Source organism: Pseudonaja textilis, chromosome 5, assembly GCF_049901715.1.
Source record: "Pseudonaja textilis isolate UNSWEBS1 chromosome 5, rPseTex1.2, whole genome shotgun sequence".
Classification (NCBI taxonomy): Eukaryota; Metazoa; Chordata; class Lepidosauria; order Squamata; family Elapidae; genus Pseudonaja; species Pseudonaja textilis.
In genome coordinates this window covers 27,862,012-27,881,755 of record NC_141994.1, presented here as the reverse complement: position 1 = coordinate 27,881,755, position 19,744 = coordinate 27,862,012, and the positions used below count along the sequence as shown (strand labels likewise).

The following is a 19,744-nucleotide window of genomic DNA, read 5'->3' as shown; positions in this document are numbered from 1 at the left end:
CTGAACCCCCCCAACCCCCTGAACACCACCCCTGATTGGGCCTCAGGGAAGCCTCCTGGGCGAAGCAGTACAACAGCGAGGGAGGGGATCAGCTGTGCCGCGCAATTTAGATTAGCTAGAAAGCAAGAAATCCCATGATTTCCTTCTTTCTTGCTAATCTAAATCATGCAGCACAGCTGATCATTGGAAAACAGCTGATCATCAGGGGAAAAAAGAAATACTGGTTCAGCTGAACCGATAGCATTTTTTTTTACTACTGGTTTGGCTGAGCGATAGCATTTTTTACTACCAGTTCGCCTGAACCAGGTTGAACCAGTAGAATATCACCACTCGTCTTGGGGAACTCCAGGGTGTATCAGCTAATCACAGAAGTGTTACTTAATACTCTTTATAATGAAAATGTTTGTAATCTTGTCCTTTTTTCCTGAAGGAAAGAGGTTAATCCCATCCCTAGATGGATGATCGATAGGTGCCCTAATGCTATCAGTTTCTGTTGTTTATTGACTTGATTCAGCATGTATGGCTGCATTCCAGCTGCATTGGTTAAGTGGTTCTTTGCTGTCTGCCCGGATCTATTAACTGAAGGAAGAGGGCGAGAGAGAAAAACAGCTCTCTTGTACTTTACTTTTAGCTGGTTCTTCGAACTGCATAAGCAATTAACTAACAATTTGGGCGAACAAGTGAGAAGTGGCTGAATCCCACCTGTGCCTCTATTCTTATTCAGTTTACTTAATACAGGCTATAAGTAATATGTCATTTTACTTTAATTTCTTTTCTACAATCTAAATTTGACCTTTCTCCTGCAGTGTGTCATTCCAGAATGCAGATAACATAGTCCGTTTCTCAATAATATATTTTCTTATTTCTTTTGCCTAATGATAGACCAGCTGCTTCACTGCAGAGTCTAATATTTTTAACTATTTTACTTCCAAAGTATCTTCCAAGCACGTATCCTTGAAAGGGCAGCCATATATCAGGGGATGGCAGTATTTGAAAGTGAGATAGCAAAAAAGAATAAGGGTGGGCTGTTTTGTATATATAATTTAAATTAATTGGTGTTCTGATCCTAAACAAGCAATTAAAAAACAAAACAATCCATTAATGAGATTTATGGATTGGTGCCCAGGAGTCAAATTGGAAACCTACTTAAATTTATTTTCAGCAAGCCCTACGCATGCAAGAGATCATTGTGAAAACACGGGAAATTTCCAAAAAAGTATGCCATACCAGGGAAAGTATCTTTTGGTCAATATGACAAGTCACAGAACACTAATAACATGTGTGAAACGTTCTCTTTGTTTAAACAAACCCCTTATTTTTAGACATCTATGTTTTGGGTTAATACAAAGGAAATATTCCTGCAAATTATTAACTTTCAAATGTACCTGATGGATACTGAAAGAACCAAATGGTTGAGTCTTCACTGCATCAGGTAAGAGCCACAAAATAAGATGAAATAGTTAGGGTTAAATCCATTTATATTGATCCCAGTGCTCCATCACTGCTTATATTACCTATTCTGTGAAACCATTTCTGATTGGTGCTAAAACAATATCATCTCCCAAAAGTATTTGCTAAAAAGGATGAATAGTTCACAAGTAAAAGCCGTGAAAAGTATATTGTGAGAAGTTTACTTAGATTCTAGTACTACATATTTGAGATGAAAGAGATTTTGATTAAATTTTTGAAAAAGGCTCTGGCACGTTTTCCATGTTTATATTTAGCCAGAGAAAAATATTGGACCATCAATAGTTTTTGGGGATAGAATTCACTGTCATAGAGAAAACAAAGCCAAAATACAAATTGTGTATAATAGATTAGCATGTAGCATAAAAGGTATTATTATCAGCGCTTCATTCAATGGACTCAACTTTGTCTTTGCAGCTCTCCCAAAATACTTCTTCTTAAGTGCCTCCCCAGTCTGCCTGACATGCTGCGGTGGGTCCTGTCAACTCCCTACATCCCCCATGTTTTTTCCAAGTAAGTTTTTATTCTTAATCAGTAATGCTTGACTTACTCTACAAACCAAAGCAGCAGGGTTTAATGTGTTCAGAGGTTTTAAAAAAACCTAATTGGGGATGCAATAGCAAAGAGCCAATCCATTCAGGACATTTTCAAAGATTTATCAGACTTCAGTAACCTGAGTGATTATGTGAGGTTTCAAACACTATTGAAGGAAAGGGGCAAAGCTTCTATTTGGGGCCCTACTGCAAAAACTACTACAATTTGTTTTAAATATTTAAGTTAATGGGGATTTGCAAAGGGGAACGTAAAAAGCAAAACAAAGTGTTAGTACTTTTTTTTAAAAAAGTAGAAAAATAACACTGCTGAGATTTTCTTTTTGAAATGACTCCTTGTCTACGTTTGTTTAGTGTCAAAATTTTGGAATTGGCTTTACTATAGTAATGTAGGAAGAAAGTTCTATAAAATAAACAAACATGCAAATAAATACCAAAAGCCCATTTTTATTGGAAGCATTCTACATATGTACATATTTCATGTTTTTATGAGATGCATAACTATGTAAATATGTTAAATGAATAAATAATAAAATCTCAGTTAATATGTGTTTAAATATTTAAATTTGCTAATTTGTGCTTTTATTTTTTAGATATGAATATTTAGAGGTGTAAAAAAATATGACTCATAGCTAAAACTGAATAATTTAAATTATGATATATTAATTTAAAATCGATAGTAACATTTTTCTTAGATGATTATACCTTAAAAAAGATAATGATGTAGAGAAAGGTGAGTTTTCTTTTCTTCAGCTCCTCCTATGTCTTGTGACATGTTTCTTTCACCAGCAGTTTTCCAACTAGAAATACTTAAGAATAATATAAGAAATATGTATCTTGTAACAAAAAGCCTTAATTGTCCCTCCTAGATTTATCTGCCAATAAGAACTTTCCTCGGATTTTGTATTTGTCTAAATTTACAATCTCTCTCTCTCTCTTTTTCTTTTTTACTGAATCCTATCATCCCACCCAGTGTTTTACCATAGGTTTGGTGGGGATGGCTTGGTGGGGTGCTTTGCCTAACACCGGCATGCAGCTTTCCTGCAGCACCAATCAGCTGAGAGGATAAAGAAGAGAAAAGCGCAGGGGCGTGTGGGAGGGCCAATCCTGTGCTTTTCTCTTCATTTTCCACTCAGCTGATTGTTGGAGGATTTATTTTCCTCCTCTCAGCTGATCCTCAACTTTTTTTTACTACCGGTTTGGCTGAACTGGTCCGAACCGGTAGCATACCACCACTGATCCCACCAGGAAATGGATAAAACATGTCATTCTGTAATGCATTTAAAATGCAGAATTGGGCATAAACTACAAATAGCTTGTCTTTAGTGAGGAAATATATTCAATTATGGGTTTGGTTTGGTTTAAAAATTTCTCAGACGAATATTAACAGAGCTGGCATGATAAACCCCTGGGAGAAAAAATGGGAAAAAATGGGAAAAATCTAATGTGCACACTAATTTGCAGTGTGGTTCTACCCATTTTAAGGTAGGCCTCTATGAAATATTAAGTGCCTTCCTTAGTGAAAATAGGTTTACAAAGACCGTGATATTTCAAGACTAAGGGGGTATAATTTAAGTGCATTCAGAGGGTATAATTCAAAAAATTCAAGATATTGACTATGATAGCATAACCTAAACTCTGACCACCTTTTGTGCATTTCACATGCACCACAACATTAAAAAAATGAAACTTCAATTTTATTAGGTCAACACTATACAACAACTAATTATATGTACTGGAACATATAGGTTGATGCAAAATAGACTTATACCAAAGAATTTGAATATTTAACTGCCCACATCTATTCTGATGCAAATTAATATCATTTCCATGCAGGTATATAATATTTTGTCCTAAACTCAATACTACAATTTGAAAGTAATAAATAATCCCATCCTCAGTGTATTTTCTTATATTTAAGTTGGTAAGATTTATTTTGGTATGTTTCCTTTTAATGGTATAGGTTTAAGATCAAGTTATTAGAAATACAGAGGTTATTGTGTTGACAGAAACCAAAAACAGGAAACAAAATGGAAGAAGCTGAAATGAGAATTATAATGATTAAAATTAAATGTTCTCTGAAAAAAATTAATGATATAAAGTCTGGATAAAGCTCAGCCCTTAGTCAGAATCTATATGTATTTAGGGAAGTGAAGTCCATTTTTCTAGAAATGTTTCAGAATGTGATTTGCCAAGTGGAATAATTCTTGACAAGTGAGGCAGCAAATACTGGCAGTTTAATAAGCTGCAAGTTTTGTACCTCTCTTGAGGTGGCTGACACTTTCCCACAGAGCATTTCATATAGGCCCAGCTACCTTACAATGGGCAATAGTGCCATGACCAATCACTACGTTCACTTGACTCATCTATACGCGACCTCACCACCATTTTTCACTATGCCAATGTACTTTAGAAACCATCTTAAGCTGAAAAGGCTTGGCTGAGGGTCAGTTGCTTTTTTGTGTACTCATAAAGGGGTGCTCTGTGTGCCAATCTTTTCTCCTGTCTCACATTCCACAAAGATTTCTTGATGCCATTTAAAGCCCTTGACAAAAAAAACCAAGCAGTGAATGAAAGTGACTTTTATAGACTCATTCTAGCTCATCTTCCCATATAACGCTGTCTACCTGAAAAAGGATTTAGTGAGCTGAGCTGACTGCATACAGGGACTTTCTGAATACACTGAGCCAATTATCAACTGCAATTTTTTACACTGAGCCAATTATTTTGGAAGTGACCTATTAATTATCCATTTAACTGGAGTGTATTGAATTGCACTGGAAAAATGGAAACTGTTATGTCCTGAGGACTCAAGGAGTTCTCACTCAGGTCCACTCACTTACGTGGGCGTTATTTCCCCCATTCCCATTGGTTGGTCCTCCCCAGCAGCCAGCTATAAAAGCAGGCTGCGGGACCCAACCAGTTGCTGTTTGCTGCGAGCCAGTTCCAGGTTTGGCAAGCACGGTCAGCCCTTTATTGTAAAATAAAGTATTGTTGCACTCATGCTCTGGTCAGCCTCTCATTGCTCAAACTTAACACTGGCGACGAGGATGGGATGGCTACCAGAAGCACCTTGCAACCGCTGAGTCACTAGCCACCGATCCGCAGCCCAGAGAGAGCGATCGGCTGGCGATAAGGGAAACGCTGATCCGCAGCCAGAGAGAGCGGTCAGCCAACAAAACGAGCGATCAAAAAGAGCAAAACGCTGATCCGCAGCCAGAGAAAGCGGTCTGATTCAAAGTTAGAAGCGTCTGTAGCCGCTTGTTAGCCCCGCTACGGGAAAGTGAAGCGCTGCGAGCCGCAGCCGCTCTGCACTGGCGCGAAATTCAAACGGGTGTCATTTGAATTTCGAGTCAGTAGAAAACACAGCACAGCGCTGTAGGAAGTCACTAACGCCCACTTTTGGCGCGAATCAAGACACCTCCAACGGCTAGCAGCCAACGTGGTAACCCAGAGAGAGAAAGAGAGGGTAGCAAAAACCTCTCCAGAGCTGATATCACTAGCGCCGTAGTCCCAGAGAGATTTTTTCCGCAGGTAGCCCAGCCGTTCAAGCACCATGAGTTCCAACCCAGTATTCCCGGCGTTTAAACCAGACGAAGAGAAGTGGGAATTGTATAAGAACCGCTTCAATCATTACATCGATGCGGTCGGCCTGGCGGACGCGGAGAGCACCGGAAAAATCCTATTTCCTAATCTACATGCGAGCCACCATTTACGATACCGCCGCAGCACTCGTAGCGCCGAGAGAATTAAAAAACGTTCCGTGGTCCGAGTTGCTCGAGATCCTCACTAACCACTACGCTCCCAGGCCTTCACAAATCGCCAGGAGGTTCACGTTCCGTATGAGGAAGCAATCAAGTAAGGAGACCATCAATCAATATATGGCCGCCTCAGAACAGCAGCCCTGCACTGCGGGTTTGGAACATACCTGGAGGACATGCTCCTCGATCAATTAGTTTGTGGGGTCAAGGATCTCAACCTACAGAGGCGCCTGCTAGCTAAAGACCTCAACCTCGCGCAAGCGGTCGAGGAGGCCCTAGCAGCCGAACTAGCAACGAACTCAGCCACCGAAATTCAGGGCCCAAGTGCCAAGCTAGCATCGTTCCCAGTCCATTCCGAAGAGGTGGAAACGGAGGAAACCCACGACGATGAAAACGACATCCACCGCCTCACCAACGACAGACGGTCGCAGGTAGGGGCCAAACAAGAATACACCGGTCCGCCCAAGCACATCACACCGTGCTTAGCATGTGGGGGATCACATCAAAGGGCCACCTGCAAGTTTAAAGGAGCCACTTGCAACAACTGCCATAAGAGGGGGCACATCGCGAGAGTCTGCCAAGCCCCCCAAAGCGCTGCTCACAGACCCCGTCCTCGCACTCGGGACCACAAAGGCAAGTATTAAACTGTAGCACGCACCGCCTTGCCAGGCGTACTTGCCACACTGTTAGTAAAATTTCTCTCTCCGTTTCCCTAGAAGGTAAACCGTGCCACATGGAGGTTGACACAGGGTCAGCGCTCTCAATAATCTCGTGGAACACCCTCAAGAGACTCCACCCGGCCTATCTACCACCCGGCTTCAGAGATGCCAGTTCCGTCTGAAGGACTACCAGGGAAGGCCATTCCCGTGATCGGCAGAGGCAAGTTCTTTGTCAGTTTTAGAGCTTTTAAAGGCCACCTACCTCTAGTGGTAGTTAACGGCGATCTACCCACCTTATTGGGGCTCGATTGGTTTCCCCACCTCGGCCTAGGGCTAACAGGAGTCCATGCTGTCTCAACCTCAGACACTGACTCCTTATTCGCTGACTACGCAGATGTGTTCAGCGAGGAGCTGGGGTGTTATAATGGAACCCCCATCTCGTTCACCGTTGACCCCAGGCAGTCCCAATCAGATTAAAACCACGTAGAGTTCCATTTGCTATTCGACCAAAACTAGACGCTGAATTGGATAAACTACTAAAACAAGGGGTCATTGAGCCAACAGATTTCGCCAAGTGGGAGACGCCCATTGTCACACCCTCAAAAAGATGGTAGCCTGAGAATTTGCTCGGACTACAAGACAACAATCAATAAATATTTACAAGTTAGCGCCTACCCTGTGCCCGTCATTCAGCACTTATTGCACACATTCGAACCGGGCAGTATTTTTGCTAAATTGGACATGTCTCAAGCATATCAGCAGTTCCCTGTTGATAACCAAACAGCGGAACTTCAGACCATCGTCACTCACAGGGGTGCCTTCCGATGCAAGCGTCTCCAATTTGGCGTAAGTGTTGCCCCAGGTATTTTTCAATCCCTCATGGAGCGGATTTTACAGGGCCTCCCTGGTGTAGTACCCTACTTCGACGACATCTTGGTCTCGGCCAGGGACAGACCCCAACTCTTCCAGAGAGTGCGAGCAGTGTTAGAGAGGTTCAGACAGCATGGCCTCAGGTTAAAAAAAAAAAAATGCGCCATTGCCACTAGACAGGTGGACTTTCTGGGTTATAAAATTGACGCCTCTGGCATTCACCCCCTGGAGTCCAAGGTTAGGGCAATCCACGAAGCTCCCACACCAACCTCCAAAACGGAGCTACAAGCTTTCTTGGGGCTGCTGAACTTTTATGCATCCTTCTTGCCCCATAAAGCCTCAGTAGCCGAACCCCTACACAGATTACTAGACAAAAAGTCACCGTGGCACTGGGGGCACAAAGAAGACCAGGCGTTTAACGCCGTCAAATCACTGCTTACGTCAGAGGCAGTGCTCATCCAATCGACCCCAACCTTCCTTTAGTACTGGCAGCAGACGCATCCCCTTTTGGAATTGGGGCGGTCCTTAGTCACAGACTCCCCAATGGCGCCGAAGCCCCCATCGCTTTTTTTCCAGGACGCTCTCGGCCACGGAGCGAAATTACAGCCAAATAGACAAGGAAGCCCTAGCAGCTGTTGCAGCCGTGAAAAAGTTTCACGAATTCCTTTTGGCCACTTCTTCGAACTGGTCACCGACCATAAGCCCCTCCTGGGCCTACTGGCTGGCGACAAACAGACGCCTCAAGTCCTTTCCCCTAGGATGACAAGGTGGACACTTTTCCTAGCGGCCTACTCATACAAACTTATTCACCGCCCGGGCAAAACTCTATCCCACGCCGACGCTCTCAGTCGCTGCCCCTTACCCGCTCCGGCTGAAGACCCAGCTCCTGTCAACGCCATTTTCGAAATCACCCAGTTGGACCTGCCCATCACCGCCCTTGACATCGCCGCTAAAACCAAGGCAGACCAAACGCTCGCCCAGGTGCTCGACTGGGTGAGGAGGGGGTGGCCGGGAGGCAACGTTGATAACAAATTCGCACCCTTTAAGACTCGCATGCAGGAGCTGTCCAGTTTGCAGGGTTGTCTACTGTGGGGCACTCGAGTGGTCATTCCGACCTCGCTGCGTACCCGAGTCCTGGAGGCGTTGCACGAGGGACACCCCGGCATCGTGAGAATGAAGGCATTAGCACGCAGCTACGTGTGGTGGCCGGGTCTCAGACGAGGACATTGTCAATTGGGTAAGTTCCTGCAGCATTTGCCAGGAATCCCGTCCTGCTCCCCCATCGCCACCCCTACCAGATGGGAGAGCGCCAGCGCCCTTGGTCTAGAATCCATATCGATCTGGCCGGCCCGTGCATGGAAAGATGTTCCTAGTGGTCGTGGACGCTTATTCCAAGTGGATAGACGTGGCACTGCTATCCACGACCACCACACTAGCAATCACCAACGCGTTAACGCGCCTGTTCGTTACACATGGACTGCCCGACTCCTTGGTCTCCGATAATGGCCCACAGTTCGCATCAGTAGAATTCAGCCGTTTTGCAGCCAACCTAGGCATTCGCCACATTTTCACAGCCCCATTTCACCCTGCGAGTAATGGATTGGCTGAAAGGGCCGTCAGGACCACCAAAGAGGCCCTCGCTAGGTTTGGCAGAGATGACTGGCACCACAAACTCTCACGGTTCCTGATGAGCCAGCACTCAACCCCCTGTGCAGTCACCAATAAGTCCCCAGCGGAACTTCTGATGGGCCGGCGCCTGAGGACTGTATTGGATAGACTGCACCCACAATACTGCCCTGACTCTCCCCTCGCTTCTACTTCGGGGGGTTAGACATTTTATGTTACAGGAGCCAATATTCGCAAGGAATTTCGCTGGGGACCCACTTTGGATTCCAGGCGAGGTCATCGCCGTCACCGGGCCGAGATCGTATAGAGTCAGGCTGGAGGATGGTCGCGTCTGGAGGAGACACATAGACCAACTCAGAAGGCGCCTCAGCAACCGCGCCAACGAGAACCCAGAGTCTCCAGTCGAAAGGGAACCGTCTCATCCGCCGCCCAGCCACATCGCACCCAGTGACCAGTCTGCGCCAGCAGTCGTCCCGGTCAGCCCAAACTCAGACAACAGCGCCCAGAGAGCTGACCAGCCTGATCCGACCCACGAGACCTCGACCCCAGTAACCAACCCGGTGGTTTCCGAGGATGCCCAGTCCAGAGAGAGTGTTGGCGACACTATGCCGGCTCAACCGTCACAGACTGATACCGAACAGACAGACAATGTTCCCGAGTTGCGCCGCTCCGGGCGCCAACACAAACCCCCCGTCTACCTCAAGGACTATGCATGTTCGTATCCGGGGGGAAGGGGTGTTATGTCCTGAGGACTCAAGGAGTTCTCACTCAGGTCCACTCACTTACGTGGGCGTTATTTCCCCCATTCCCATTGGTTGGTCCTCCCCAGCAGCCAGCTATAAAAGCAGGCTGCGGGACCCAACCAGTTGCTGATTGCTGCGAGCCAGTTCCAGGTTTGGCAAGCACGGTCAGCCCTTTATTGTAAAATAAAGTATTGTTGCACTCATGCTCTGGTCAGCCTCTCATTGCTCAAACTTAACAGAAACCATAACGAAATTCTTTCTTTGCTCCTTCAAGGTGGTCTTGGCCACAAAAAGCAAATGAAGTTTGGACCATAGATTTAAGAATACTGTATTCTAATACTAAGAAAAAGCTTTTTCTGAAAGTATTTACTACCATATTTGTGTCTGTGTTAACAAGGTATTATACCCTCCCAGTGTGGAGTTCAGCAGGATAAGGTTGCAAGTGGCTGCAGTTCATTTGTCCTGATTAGCTTCTTCCTACTACAGTACAATGGCTCATATTTGCTAGATGGTCATTTGCCAGAGAAGCAAAAGAGAATATTTGTTTTCTGACTTGGAATGCAATGCTCCTTGGTCTAGCTCTACTACTGCTTTCCTGCTATAATTTATAAAGCACTTTTTGAATTTGAACTGATAAATATACATAAAAAACTGTATAAAAATACATCAAGGTATATCCAATCCTCTAGAAGATCACAGATATTTTATTAGGTTGCTATTGTGACCCATGGTCCTAATTTGTAATTATACACTCTATTATTTAGTTAATAAGTTTCTTCCCTGTCGCAGACTGAGAAGCTATAGAAAACTGATCATCATACTTATTGTCATGCCCCTGCTGAAGACTGACTCTGAGGGAGAGGAGGAACAGCCGACAGGGAGTAGAAGTGTGGCTCCGGAGGTTGTGGAGGAGGCTGGAGAAGGACAGAGGCTGGCTGAGCAGACAGAAGAAGACCCAGGCCCATCCCCTATCCATCCTAGGGCACACAGGGAGGAGAGGATAAGGGAGAGATGTGGTCTTCTCAGGAGGAGAGGGCCTTTATCCTCTTCATGGGCTGCGGGTGTAACAACTGAACAAGAGTTAGGACCTGCATACTGGCAAATGCTGGAAACAAAGTGTGTAAATATTTCTAGTTTATAGTTCCTCTCTGAGTTTGGCGTCCTTTCCAGTGTTATCTGTGGACATCTTCCAGCCCTTATCTTGCCTGGTTTGTGTTGCTTTTTTCCTTCTTCGTGTAACTGTGTGGGAGTTTTTTTGTCTTCCATCAAAGATATTTGGAGCTTGGAAGCAAAGTGAAGAAATAAAAGGGGCTTCACCTGTTTTCTGTGACTGTGTTTGTTTTGTATCCCATCACTCTTATGGGTCTGGGTAGAGGGTCTGGATCACTAATATGCAAGGATTTATATAGGACCCTTGGACTATAAACAGGGGCATTTTTTATTAGATCCATGGCCTTCCTGGCTACTGAAATCCACCACAAAATGATATATAGTTGAGTCAATGTGGTAGGATGACCCTCTTTGAGATAAGGGGTGGTTTCATCCACATTAAAGAAGACCCTGTTAAGGTATGCCTCCACCTCAAGAGACTATCATTGGATTTAAAACTCTTGGACATGTTCATTGAACCTTCAACATTTTCTTCTTACAATAGTTGTTGAGAAGATAGTTGAATTGCAGCTTCAGAAGTCCCTGGGGCAAATGGATTACTTAGCCCCGTTTCACCATGTTTCAGACAGGGACATAATACCAACACAGCATTGACTGTGCTTATTGCTGACTTCAAGTGGAATGGAGACGGGCAGCTATGTCGTATATCTCTCAACTGCTATCAATACCATCCATTGGGGTATGCATTCATTATGCATACTAGGAGTGGGGAGGGGCATACATGGTCTAGCAATGGTACTCCTCCTTTCTCTGTGATCAGTTCCAATCAGTGTTAGCTGGAAAGGGGAACATGATTGACAAACGCCTTTTATATGGGGTGCCACAGGGCTTGACACCTCCTGTTTAACATCTATACAAAATCTAATGGAATTCAAGGAAGCCTGAACTTGGGACTCTTGTGGGAGTGCAGAAACTCTAAACTGATGATACGTTTGATCCCAACATTGGGCTCAGCCTGGTCATCTCCTACAGGAACTTAGTAGTGCTATAACATGCAACAACAATAACAACAATTGACTGAGATAATCTTTACAATATTTATTATGTTTTAGGACAGGAAAGTGCTCTGTCTCATCTAAGCCACGACCCTAAATCCCAGAAAGGTATCTTAAGAAGGGCTGTCTTTTCAGAAGAACAACGAAAATCTTTGGAGAAAATGTTTCAGGAACAGAAATATATCAGCAAAACAGAAAGAAAAAAATTGGCCATCAATCTGGGTCTGAAGGAGTCACAGGTAAAGATGGATTTGGTACAGTAACTTTCCCCCAGAAAGTGCTCCTCAAAGATATTCAATTCCTCAGGTGGCTGTTTTGGTTGGAGAATGGTGGTATAGGAATTCCACATAGTTGGAGGGATGCCCAGGTTGGGAAAGGTTGTGGGAAAAATATTTAAAATTTAAGAAAGATAATATGCATAAAATAACCAGGACTTTCAAGTACATTCTTCACTTTCAGGTACATTCTGAGAACTTACTTGTCAAATATGGGAATGAACTTCTCTATAACAGCGGTCGCCAATTGGTGGCCCATGGCCCACTGGCGGGCCACAAGAAAATTTTGGTGAGCCGCAGAGAAATCTCAGCCCCAAAGCACCCCCCCAAAACAATTAATCCGGGCTGTGCAGGAACACAAGGCTGCGCCGCTCACATGGCCCACGGGAACCCTCCCACTTATTCCTTACCCGGCAAACGTGTCCGCTAAATTGCTATTTTTCCTTTTTCCAACCATCAGCTGTTCTGCTGTGCCGGGAAATTTAGATTAGCTAGGAAGCAGGAAATAGTTGTTTTCTAGCTAGTCTTTGATCTTAAAAGCAGAGCCAAACCTCCCTTAGGACTGAAGGTTCTATTATTCAGTGCAGACTCACAGCAAATACATTCTATGTGACATCAGGTAGATCACTGAATGATTCTGTGAGCAACTCAATCTGCCTGCCTGCTTTGCCTGATTTTGGGTAAAAGTTTCTCTTTTTTATAAAAAAAAATCAATATTTACATACATGGTGTGTTGTGAGTTAATTTTATGACTTTGCTTGCAAACAAATTTTATGTGACAGACTCAGCTAGCCGATTGCAGATAGATCTCTGAATGAATCTGTGATTCTGTGAGCAACTCAATCTGCCTGCTTGCTTTGTGTAAGAGTTGCTCTTTTTTATTAAAAAAATTCAATATTTATATACATGGTGTGTTGTGAGTTAATTTTGTGAGTTTGCTTACTAGCAAATTTTCTGAGTTTGCTTGCAAGCAAATTTTATGGGGCAGACTGAGCTAGCCAATGGCAGATAGATAGATCTCTGAATGAATCTGTGATTCTGTGAGCAACTCAATCTGCCTGCCTGCTTTGCCTGATTTGGGGTAAAAGTTGCTCTTTTTTTATAAAAAAATCAATATTTATATAAATATTATAATATTTACACACAAGCCATTCCCAGCCAGTCACATGACCACTAAACCACACCCACAAATTAGGCCATGCCCACAGAACTGGTTAGTGGGATTTAAAATTATGAGTTTGGTGGTCCAAAAGGTTGAGATCCAAAAGGTTGGTGACCCCTGGTCTAGAACATATCAGAAAAGAAGAAGTCACATTGTATTTAGATTTGCTTTAAAAAAAAGATTGTATATAGAGGATGCAGGGCAAAATGAAGCATCTTAATGATTTAACCCAAAGCTCTACTGTGGTTGAGAGGCAATATATAAATTAATAGCTTGGGTTAGAAAAAATGCACAGATGATCCAGTTGAGTAAGTTAGGAATTTCCAAATAGTAGCTCAGGTAAGTAGGATCTTTAAGTAATATAAAAGTATTTCAACTTCTAAAGTTTGGTTGCATATGAAAGAAGGAGTACGACTCCTCACTGCCCTCAATCCAGAACACATAATTTACAGACTGAGAATTAAGTGCAATTCCTTACAAACATGGTGGCAAACCAATGAACCCTTTCAAAATTTCCAATAAATTGTAATTTCTGCAGCTTAAGGAAGGTAAAATTATATTCTGGGGAGCATTACCTTAAATATGATCAATATAATTAATTACATTTATAATTACATGAATCATACCTTTTGCCCTGCTCTGCCAATTTGGAGAAAGAATATGACCCCTATATGCTACCAAAAGCATTTTGATCTGCCCAAGTTTAAGGTTACTATTTTTAATATGATTTTTTAATGTTTCACATTAAAAGTTTTCATAAACCAGGCTTCTGAAATTTGTTAGTATCATAATTTCCAATGGGCATTACGTCTACTTGGGGCTACAGGACTACCTATTTCCATCCTTGATGTGACCATTTTTCCCTGCCAAATGTGTTCCTTATTTGAGCCTCTATATTGCATTTTCCTAATCTCTTAACCTAGATGAAAGCGGGGGTATTTTATGGTAGGCAATTTTGGCTAGGGTAATGAAAGGAGATGTCTTAATTTAAACATTCTAAGAAGTTTCTTTTAGGCAGAATTACCTAATATCTAAAAGACTTGTCTCTGTCTCACAGGTTAAGATCTGGTTTCAAAATCGAAGGATGAAATGGAGAAACTCCAAAGACAAAGAAGTGCTGTCAAATCAAGGTCTGCCAGAGGAAGGTCTTCAAGACATGTATGTTTCCAGGTGTTTAAATTTTTCCTCCTCACCATGTCCACTCTGGGAAAGGACTCAACAACAATCAAGTTCAAGGTGGCAGAATTTCTCAGAATGTGCTAGGAGACAGAATAACAGAATTAGTTTGCGGTTGCACATAAATCCAACTTTTTCTTCTAACACATTATATTTGTATCAAGAAAGAGGCACCATAGAGAAGGAAATCTTTTGTAAGAACAATGACAGTAAAAATGACAACAAACCATTGCTTGAAGTGAACTCAAACTAACTTCATGGGAAAACAGAGTTAGATTATATATTCCATCATTGGTTAAAATAAAATGTAACACATTTATATTGACAGAATTAATAGTTTAAGAAATATTCAGTAATTAATCTTCCTTTATGTTCCTTCCAGCTGAAATAATATCTTTAAATCCAGTGAGAGGAAACTAGTGGTAAGTAAATTAAAGTGTAAAACAACACAAATAGATTTGGTTTTTTACAGTTATTCAGATTAAATTAGAATCTCATTATATAATTAATAGAAATTATGGAAATAAGGACATACTGTATGACATTAGGTCTGCATAATTTCTGTTTTTCAAAAAAAATGAATCGGGGTTTGTGATATTGTAGACTTTAATATAAAAATAAAGAGTATGATGGTCTATCTGTACAATTGCTTGGTACAGATTTCTGTATCTGGGCTTTCTAACTCTGCTTTGGTGAAGACATCAGAATTTGTCTTTAAGAGCAGGAATACGCACCTATATGACAGGATTCCCATTCATTTTTGCTAGTGTCATTGTCATCAAGAAGGATAGCTAGGGATCAAAAACATCCGAAGGATATGTGTTGTCATGGGCATCTGCAGGGCAAAAGGACAATAACTTTATGAGAGTAAACATGCAAATTAAGCAATCTAGGTCACTTGTGTGAGGATATCATGATGCTCATAAGGTAATGTTATATTCCTGATGGCTATAATTCCCATAATTAAGGCAGGATTTTCCTGGAGTGAAAAAAAGGGAAGTTGTCAGATTTAAATTCCGGTTTTGTACCTGTGTATGAGTTCAAAACCTGAGTGACATAGAAGAAGAAGAAGAAGAAGAAGAAGAAGAAGAAGAAGAAGAAGAAGAAGAAGAAGAAGAAGAAGAAGAAGAAGAAGAAGAAGAAGAAGAAGAAGAAGAAGAAGAAGAAGAAGAAGAAGATCAACAACAACAACAACAACAACAACTTTATTGTCATTGTACAAGTACAACAAAACTATAAATGCACCCCAGCAACTGTTCGCAATACAATAAAACCAGAGCACTTAAAAATGGAGATAAGAAAAATAGAGAACCCACATCTCCATTTGCAATTAGAGAGTACAATATCTACAAATATACACAAAATAAATATGCTTTAGATTAGTTTTCCTTTTGTTTTGAATTGAACCAAATAGGAGGTGACAGGCAATCCAAGAAAAGGATAATAAAGTAAAAATAAATAGATAAATAAATGGTGGGGAAGACTTGCATCATTCTGGGTAGTGATGATTGGTATTAAAATATAGTTTTAAAAAACTATTCAATTCAGCACTGCAACTCCAGATCAACTCCACAATGTAATAATGCTAATGTAATATCTAATTCCAAAACCATACTTCCTTTTTATTAGGCCTCATCTGGAAAATGGAATGAGTTATTTACTCACTGTCACACAAAATACTTGGAAATTGTCACTGTATATTGGCTACTGTCAGGCCTGCTTCTGTTCAAAACCCAAGAAAGAAAACCCCCAACTTCATGTAGATAGATAAGAGGTACTTTTACTGAGTTTGAGATGATAGAAGCGAAAGCAAGGCAAGATTTGATTCAAAACATGTGAATGTTACAGATTGAAAGTTTCCCCAAATCCCTCTCCCCAGGGTCCAGCACTGAGGGTCCAATCAACACCCAGTATGATGTTGTATGAAGCTCATCTTCAGCTATTTCGCCCTTCTGGAGTCCTACGATGGTTGGCCTTGACAGGGTGTAAACAACTTCACTCAGCAGCACAATTCTTGAGAGAAAATTTCCCTTTCAGTTCACATGGGACTGCATGACACCAACTCACTTCCCCAACCCAAATACCATGCCCCCCCCATTACTATGGCAGCCAATGGCAAGCATATTGCAAAGTCAAACCCCATGCTGGAGATCCGTCTGATAGCTACAGACTTACTCCTGTATTATACATATACTTATATTGAACAATAGCTTTTCTTCCACATATTTATACAAAAGGCAAGTGAGTAGCAGAGAAATAATTGACAAAGATGAACAAATTTGGAAAATATTTATCATGTACCACATATTTTATTGTCTTACAACTTTTTTAGATTTATTTAACATGCAATGTCCCACATTTATTGCAGAAGTTCTTATATATGCAGGACAATTGTCATGGCATCAGATTACTGATTTATATGTTCTGTTCATTTGACATAATAATCAGCAACAGGATAGCAATAGGTACACAAATTACCAGCCTTCAGTGAAGTTCTTGTACCATATTTTATAATGTAACAACTCTCTGAAGTACCTAGGGTTAAAACTAGATGGATCACTAACCTTCTGGCAATTCCTGGAGCAAACAACTGCAAAATTGAAAAGCCACAACAATTTACTGAACAGAGTGACTGATATATTCTGGAGTGCTGATTCTAACACCCTACAAACAACAGCATCTCTAAGATATTGCTAAGTACTATGATATTGCAATACAAGGGCGTGGGATGCAAGGTGCCAGAGATGATATGCATTGTTGGACATAACATCAAAAAAACACTACGCAATCTAAAACCATCTCTATCTATTGGACCTGATGGATTATGTGCCTACTTCCTAAAAAAGCTATCAACTGCCATCGCAGAACCTCTAAGCATAATCTTTGAAAAATCTTTCAGGAGCAGCTCCTTGCCCAACCCACGGTCATCCCCATCTTCAAAAAGGGAGACCCCAGCCTTGTTGAAAATTACAGACCAATCTCCTTATGCTGCGTCACCTGCAAAGTCATGGAATCAATTATTAACCATTCCATTACCCTCCACTTAGAGACAAACAACCTACTCTCTAACAAACAATTTGGTTTCAGAAAAAAATTATCCAGTAATATTCAACTGCTACACTGCAAAAACATATGGACTATACAACTCGATCAGGGCAAAGTAATAGACGCAATTTACATAGACTTTTGTAAAGCCTTTAATTCAGTGGTACATGACAAACTACTTCTAAAACTAAAATCTTATGGCATCTCTGGACACCTGCATAACTGGATAGCTGCATTCCTGTGAAATAGGCAACAAATGGTCAAAATAGGGAGTGCCCTATCAAATCCTGCACCTGTTAAGAGTGGTGTCCCCCAAGGCAGCATTCTAGGACCAATTCTCTTTATACTTTACATAAATGACCTTTGTGATCATATTAAAAGCAACTGTGTTCTTTTTGCGGATGATGTAAAACTATTCAACACCACCGACAATCTGCTACACTTTGAAAAGAAATTGACTATGTGTCAGAATGGTCAAACGTGGCAACTTCAAATCTCAACAAACAAATGCTCTGTCTTACATATTGGCAAGAAAAATCAGAAAATAAAATACAAGCTGGATGGACAAGACCTTGTAGATGACCCTCACTCTGTCAAGGACCTTGGAGTTCTCATCTCTGATGATCTAAGTGCTAGAGCCCACTGTAACAACATTGCCAAAAAGGCATTAAGAGTTGTTAACCTAATCCTGCAAAGCTTTTTCTCCATATTGTACTACTAACTAGAGCATACAAAACATTTGCTAGACCAATTCTTGAATATAGCTCATCTGTCTGGAATCCGCACTGCATATCAGACATTAATACAATTGAGAGAGTCCAGAAATATTTCACAAGAAGAGTCCTCCACACCTCTACTCACAACAGAACGCCATATGCCTCCAGATTTGAAATTTTAGGCTTGGATAACTTGGAACTATACCCCCTTTGTTCTGACTTAAATGTATTATATAAAATTATCTACTACAATGTCCTACCTGTCAATGACTACTTCAGGTTCAACCTCAACAATACACGAGCACACAATAGATACAAACTCAGGGTAAATGCACTAAACTCGATTGCAGGAAATACAATTTCAGTGACAGAGTGGTCAGTGCCTGGAATACTCTACCTGATTCTGTGGTTTCTTCCACTAAGCCCAAACACTGTTTACTGTTGATCCCACCTATTCCTAAGAGATCTGTAAGGGGCGTACATAAGCTCACCAATGTGCCTACCATCCCTTCCTTAATGTTCCATTTTATTCTATTCTACTTATCTATTTCATCTATTAATAATCATGTTTATACTTATATATATTATCAAATGCATGCTTGACAACATAAATAAATAAATAAATAAATAAATAAATAAATAAATAATATATCTGTTTCTGACCTGCTTTCCTGTCTCTCCTTCATCGGACTTTGCATAGCTTCTCCTTCTGAAGAACTCATGATATATGTTGGCATGTACACTTCAGAATTAGCATGCCAATTATTTTGTTCTGGAAAACTTGCAGATCATGAAATCATCACATTTCTGGTTCCCCTAGGTATAACTATGTTTGTTTGCCTTCCGTTTTTCCTACTCAAAGGATATTCCCTGGACTTTGACTCCTTACAAACAGCACAATCTAAGTACATTTTGCATTGCTTTGGCTTTGGCTTACACCCCTCAGCTAGATCTGGCATCTTCTGCAGTACTCTAAAGCTTGCATGCCCCAATTTCCTATGTCATAAATGTACACAGTTGTCATTTGTCCCTAAATGTTCACACACAATCATGCTCCTGTTGTAAGGCATCCAGAAAGTATCCATGATAACAATCACTCCAAGACATCTCTCTCCAAGGCTGAATTTATTAAAAACAGATCTGGCATGTCAAAGGTAATTTCCCAAGTGAAATTATTTTCATGCCTTACACAGAATCCACCTTCTCTCCTCCCTTCTCTCCTCCCACTTCTACACTTCATAAATCACAAGCACCAATTAACTGCCACTGGAATTACTTAATACGACATACAGAATAACCTTGAACTTTTCAACTCTCTAAAAGGAAAAAAAAAATGTGGCAGCTGAATTTTAAAGCTGACACCTGTCTTCCTAGAATGTATCGACCATCCTTCTTAATCCCTCATGCATGAATTCTTCCACCTTTCCTGATGGAATACTGTCCTCCTGCAAACAGTATTCCATACCCTTCGCTATCTAACTGGAAACACTCAACAGATTATGATCCAATTCAGGTACATATAGGACAT

The 19,744-nt window shown here is 41.4% G+C and overlaps 1 protein-coding gene across 3 annotated transcripts in view; it reads left to right on the top strand.

The window, feature by feature from the left end:
• The window catches only part of DBX2 (developing brain homeobox 2), a 28,550-nt gene extending 9,741 nt beyond the window's left edge, over positions 1-18,809 (top strand). For 2 of the 3 annotated variants that reach the window (XM_026717019.2, XM_087934405.1), the window contains exons 2-4: positions 1,885-1,980; positions 11,900-12,081; positions 14,337-15,556. In XM_026717019.2, coding sequence (XP_026572804.1) covers positions 1,885-1,980; positions 11,900-12,081; positions 14,337-14,708 — 650 coding nt within the window. In that variant the 3' untranslated portion in view covers positions 14,709-15,556. Of the gene's footprint in view, positions 1-1,884; positions 1,981-11,899; positions 12,082-14,336; positions 15,557-16,334 lie in introns of those variants that run through there. The other variant, XM_087934404.1, reaches the window with a different exon arrangement.
• Positions 18,810-19,744: the final 935 nt, after the last annotated feature.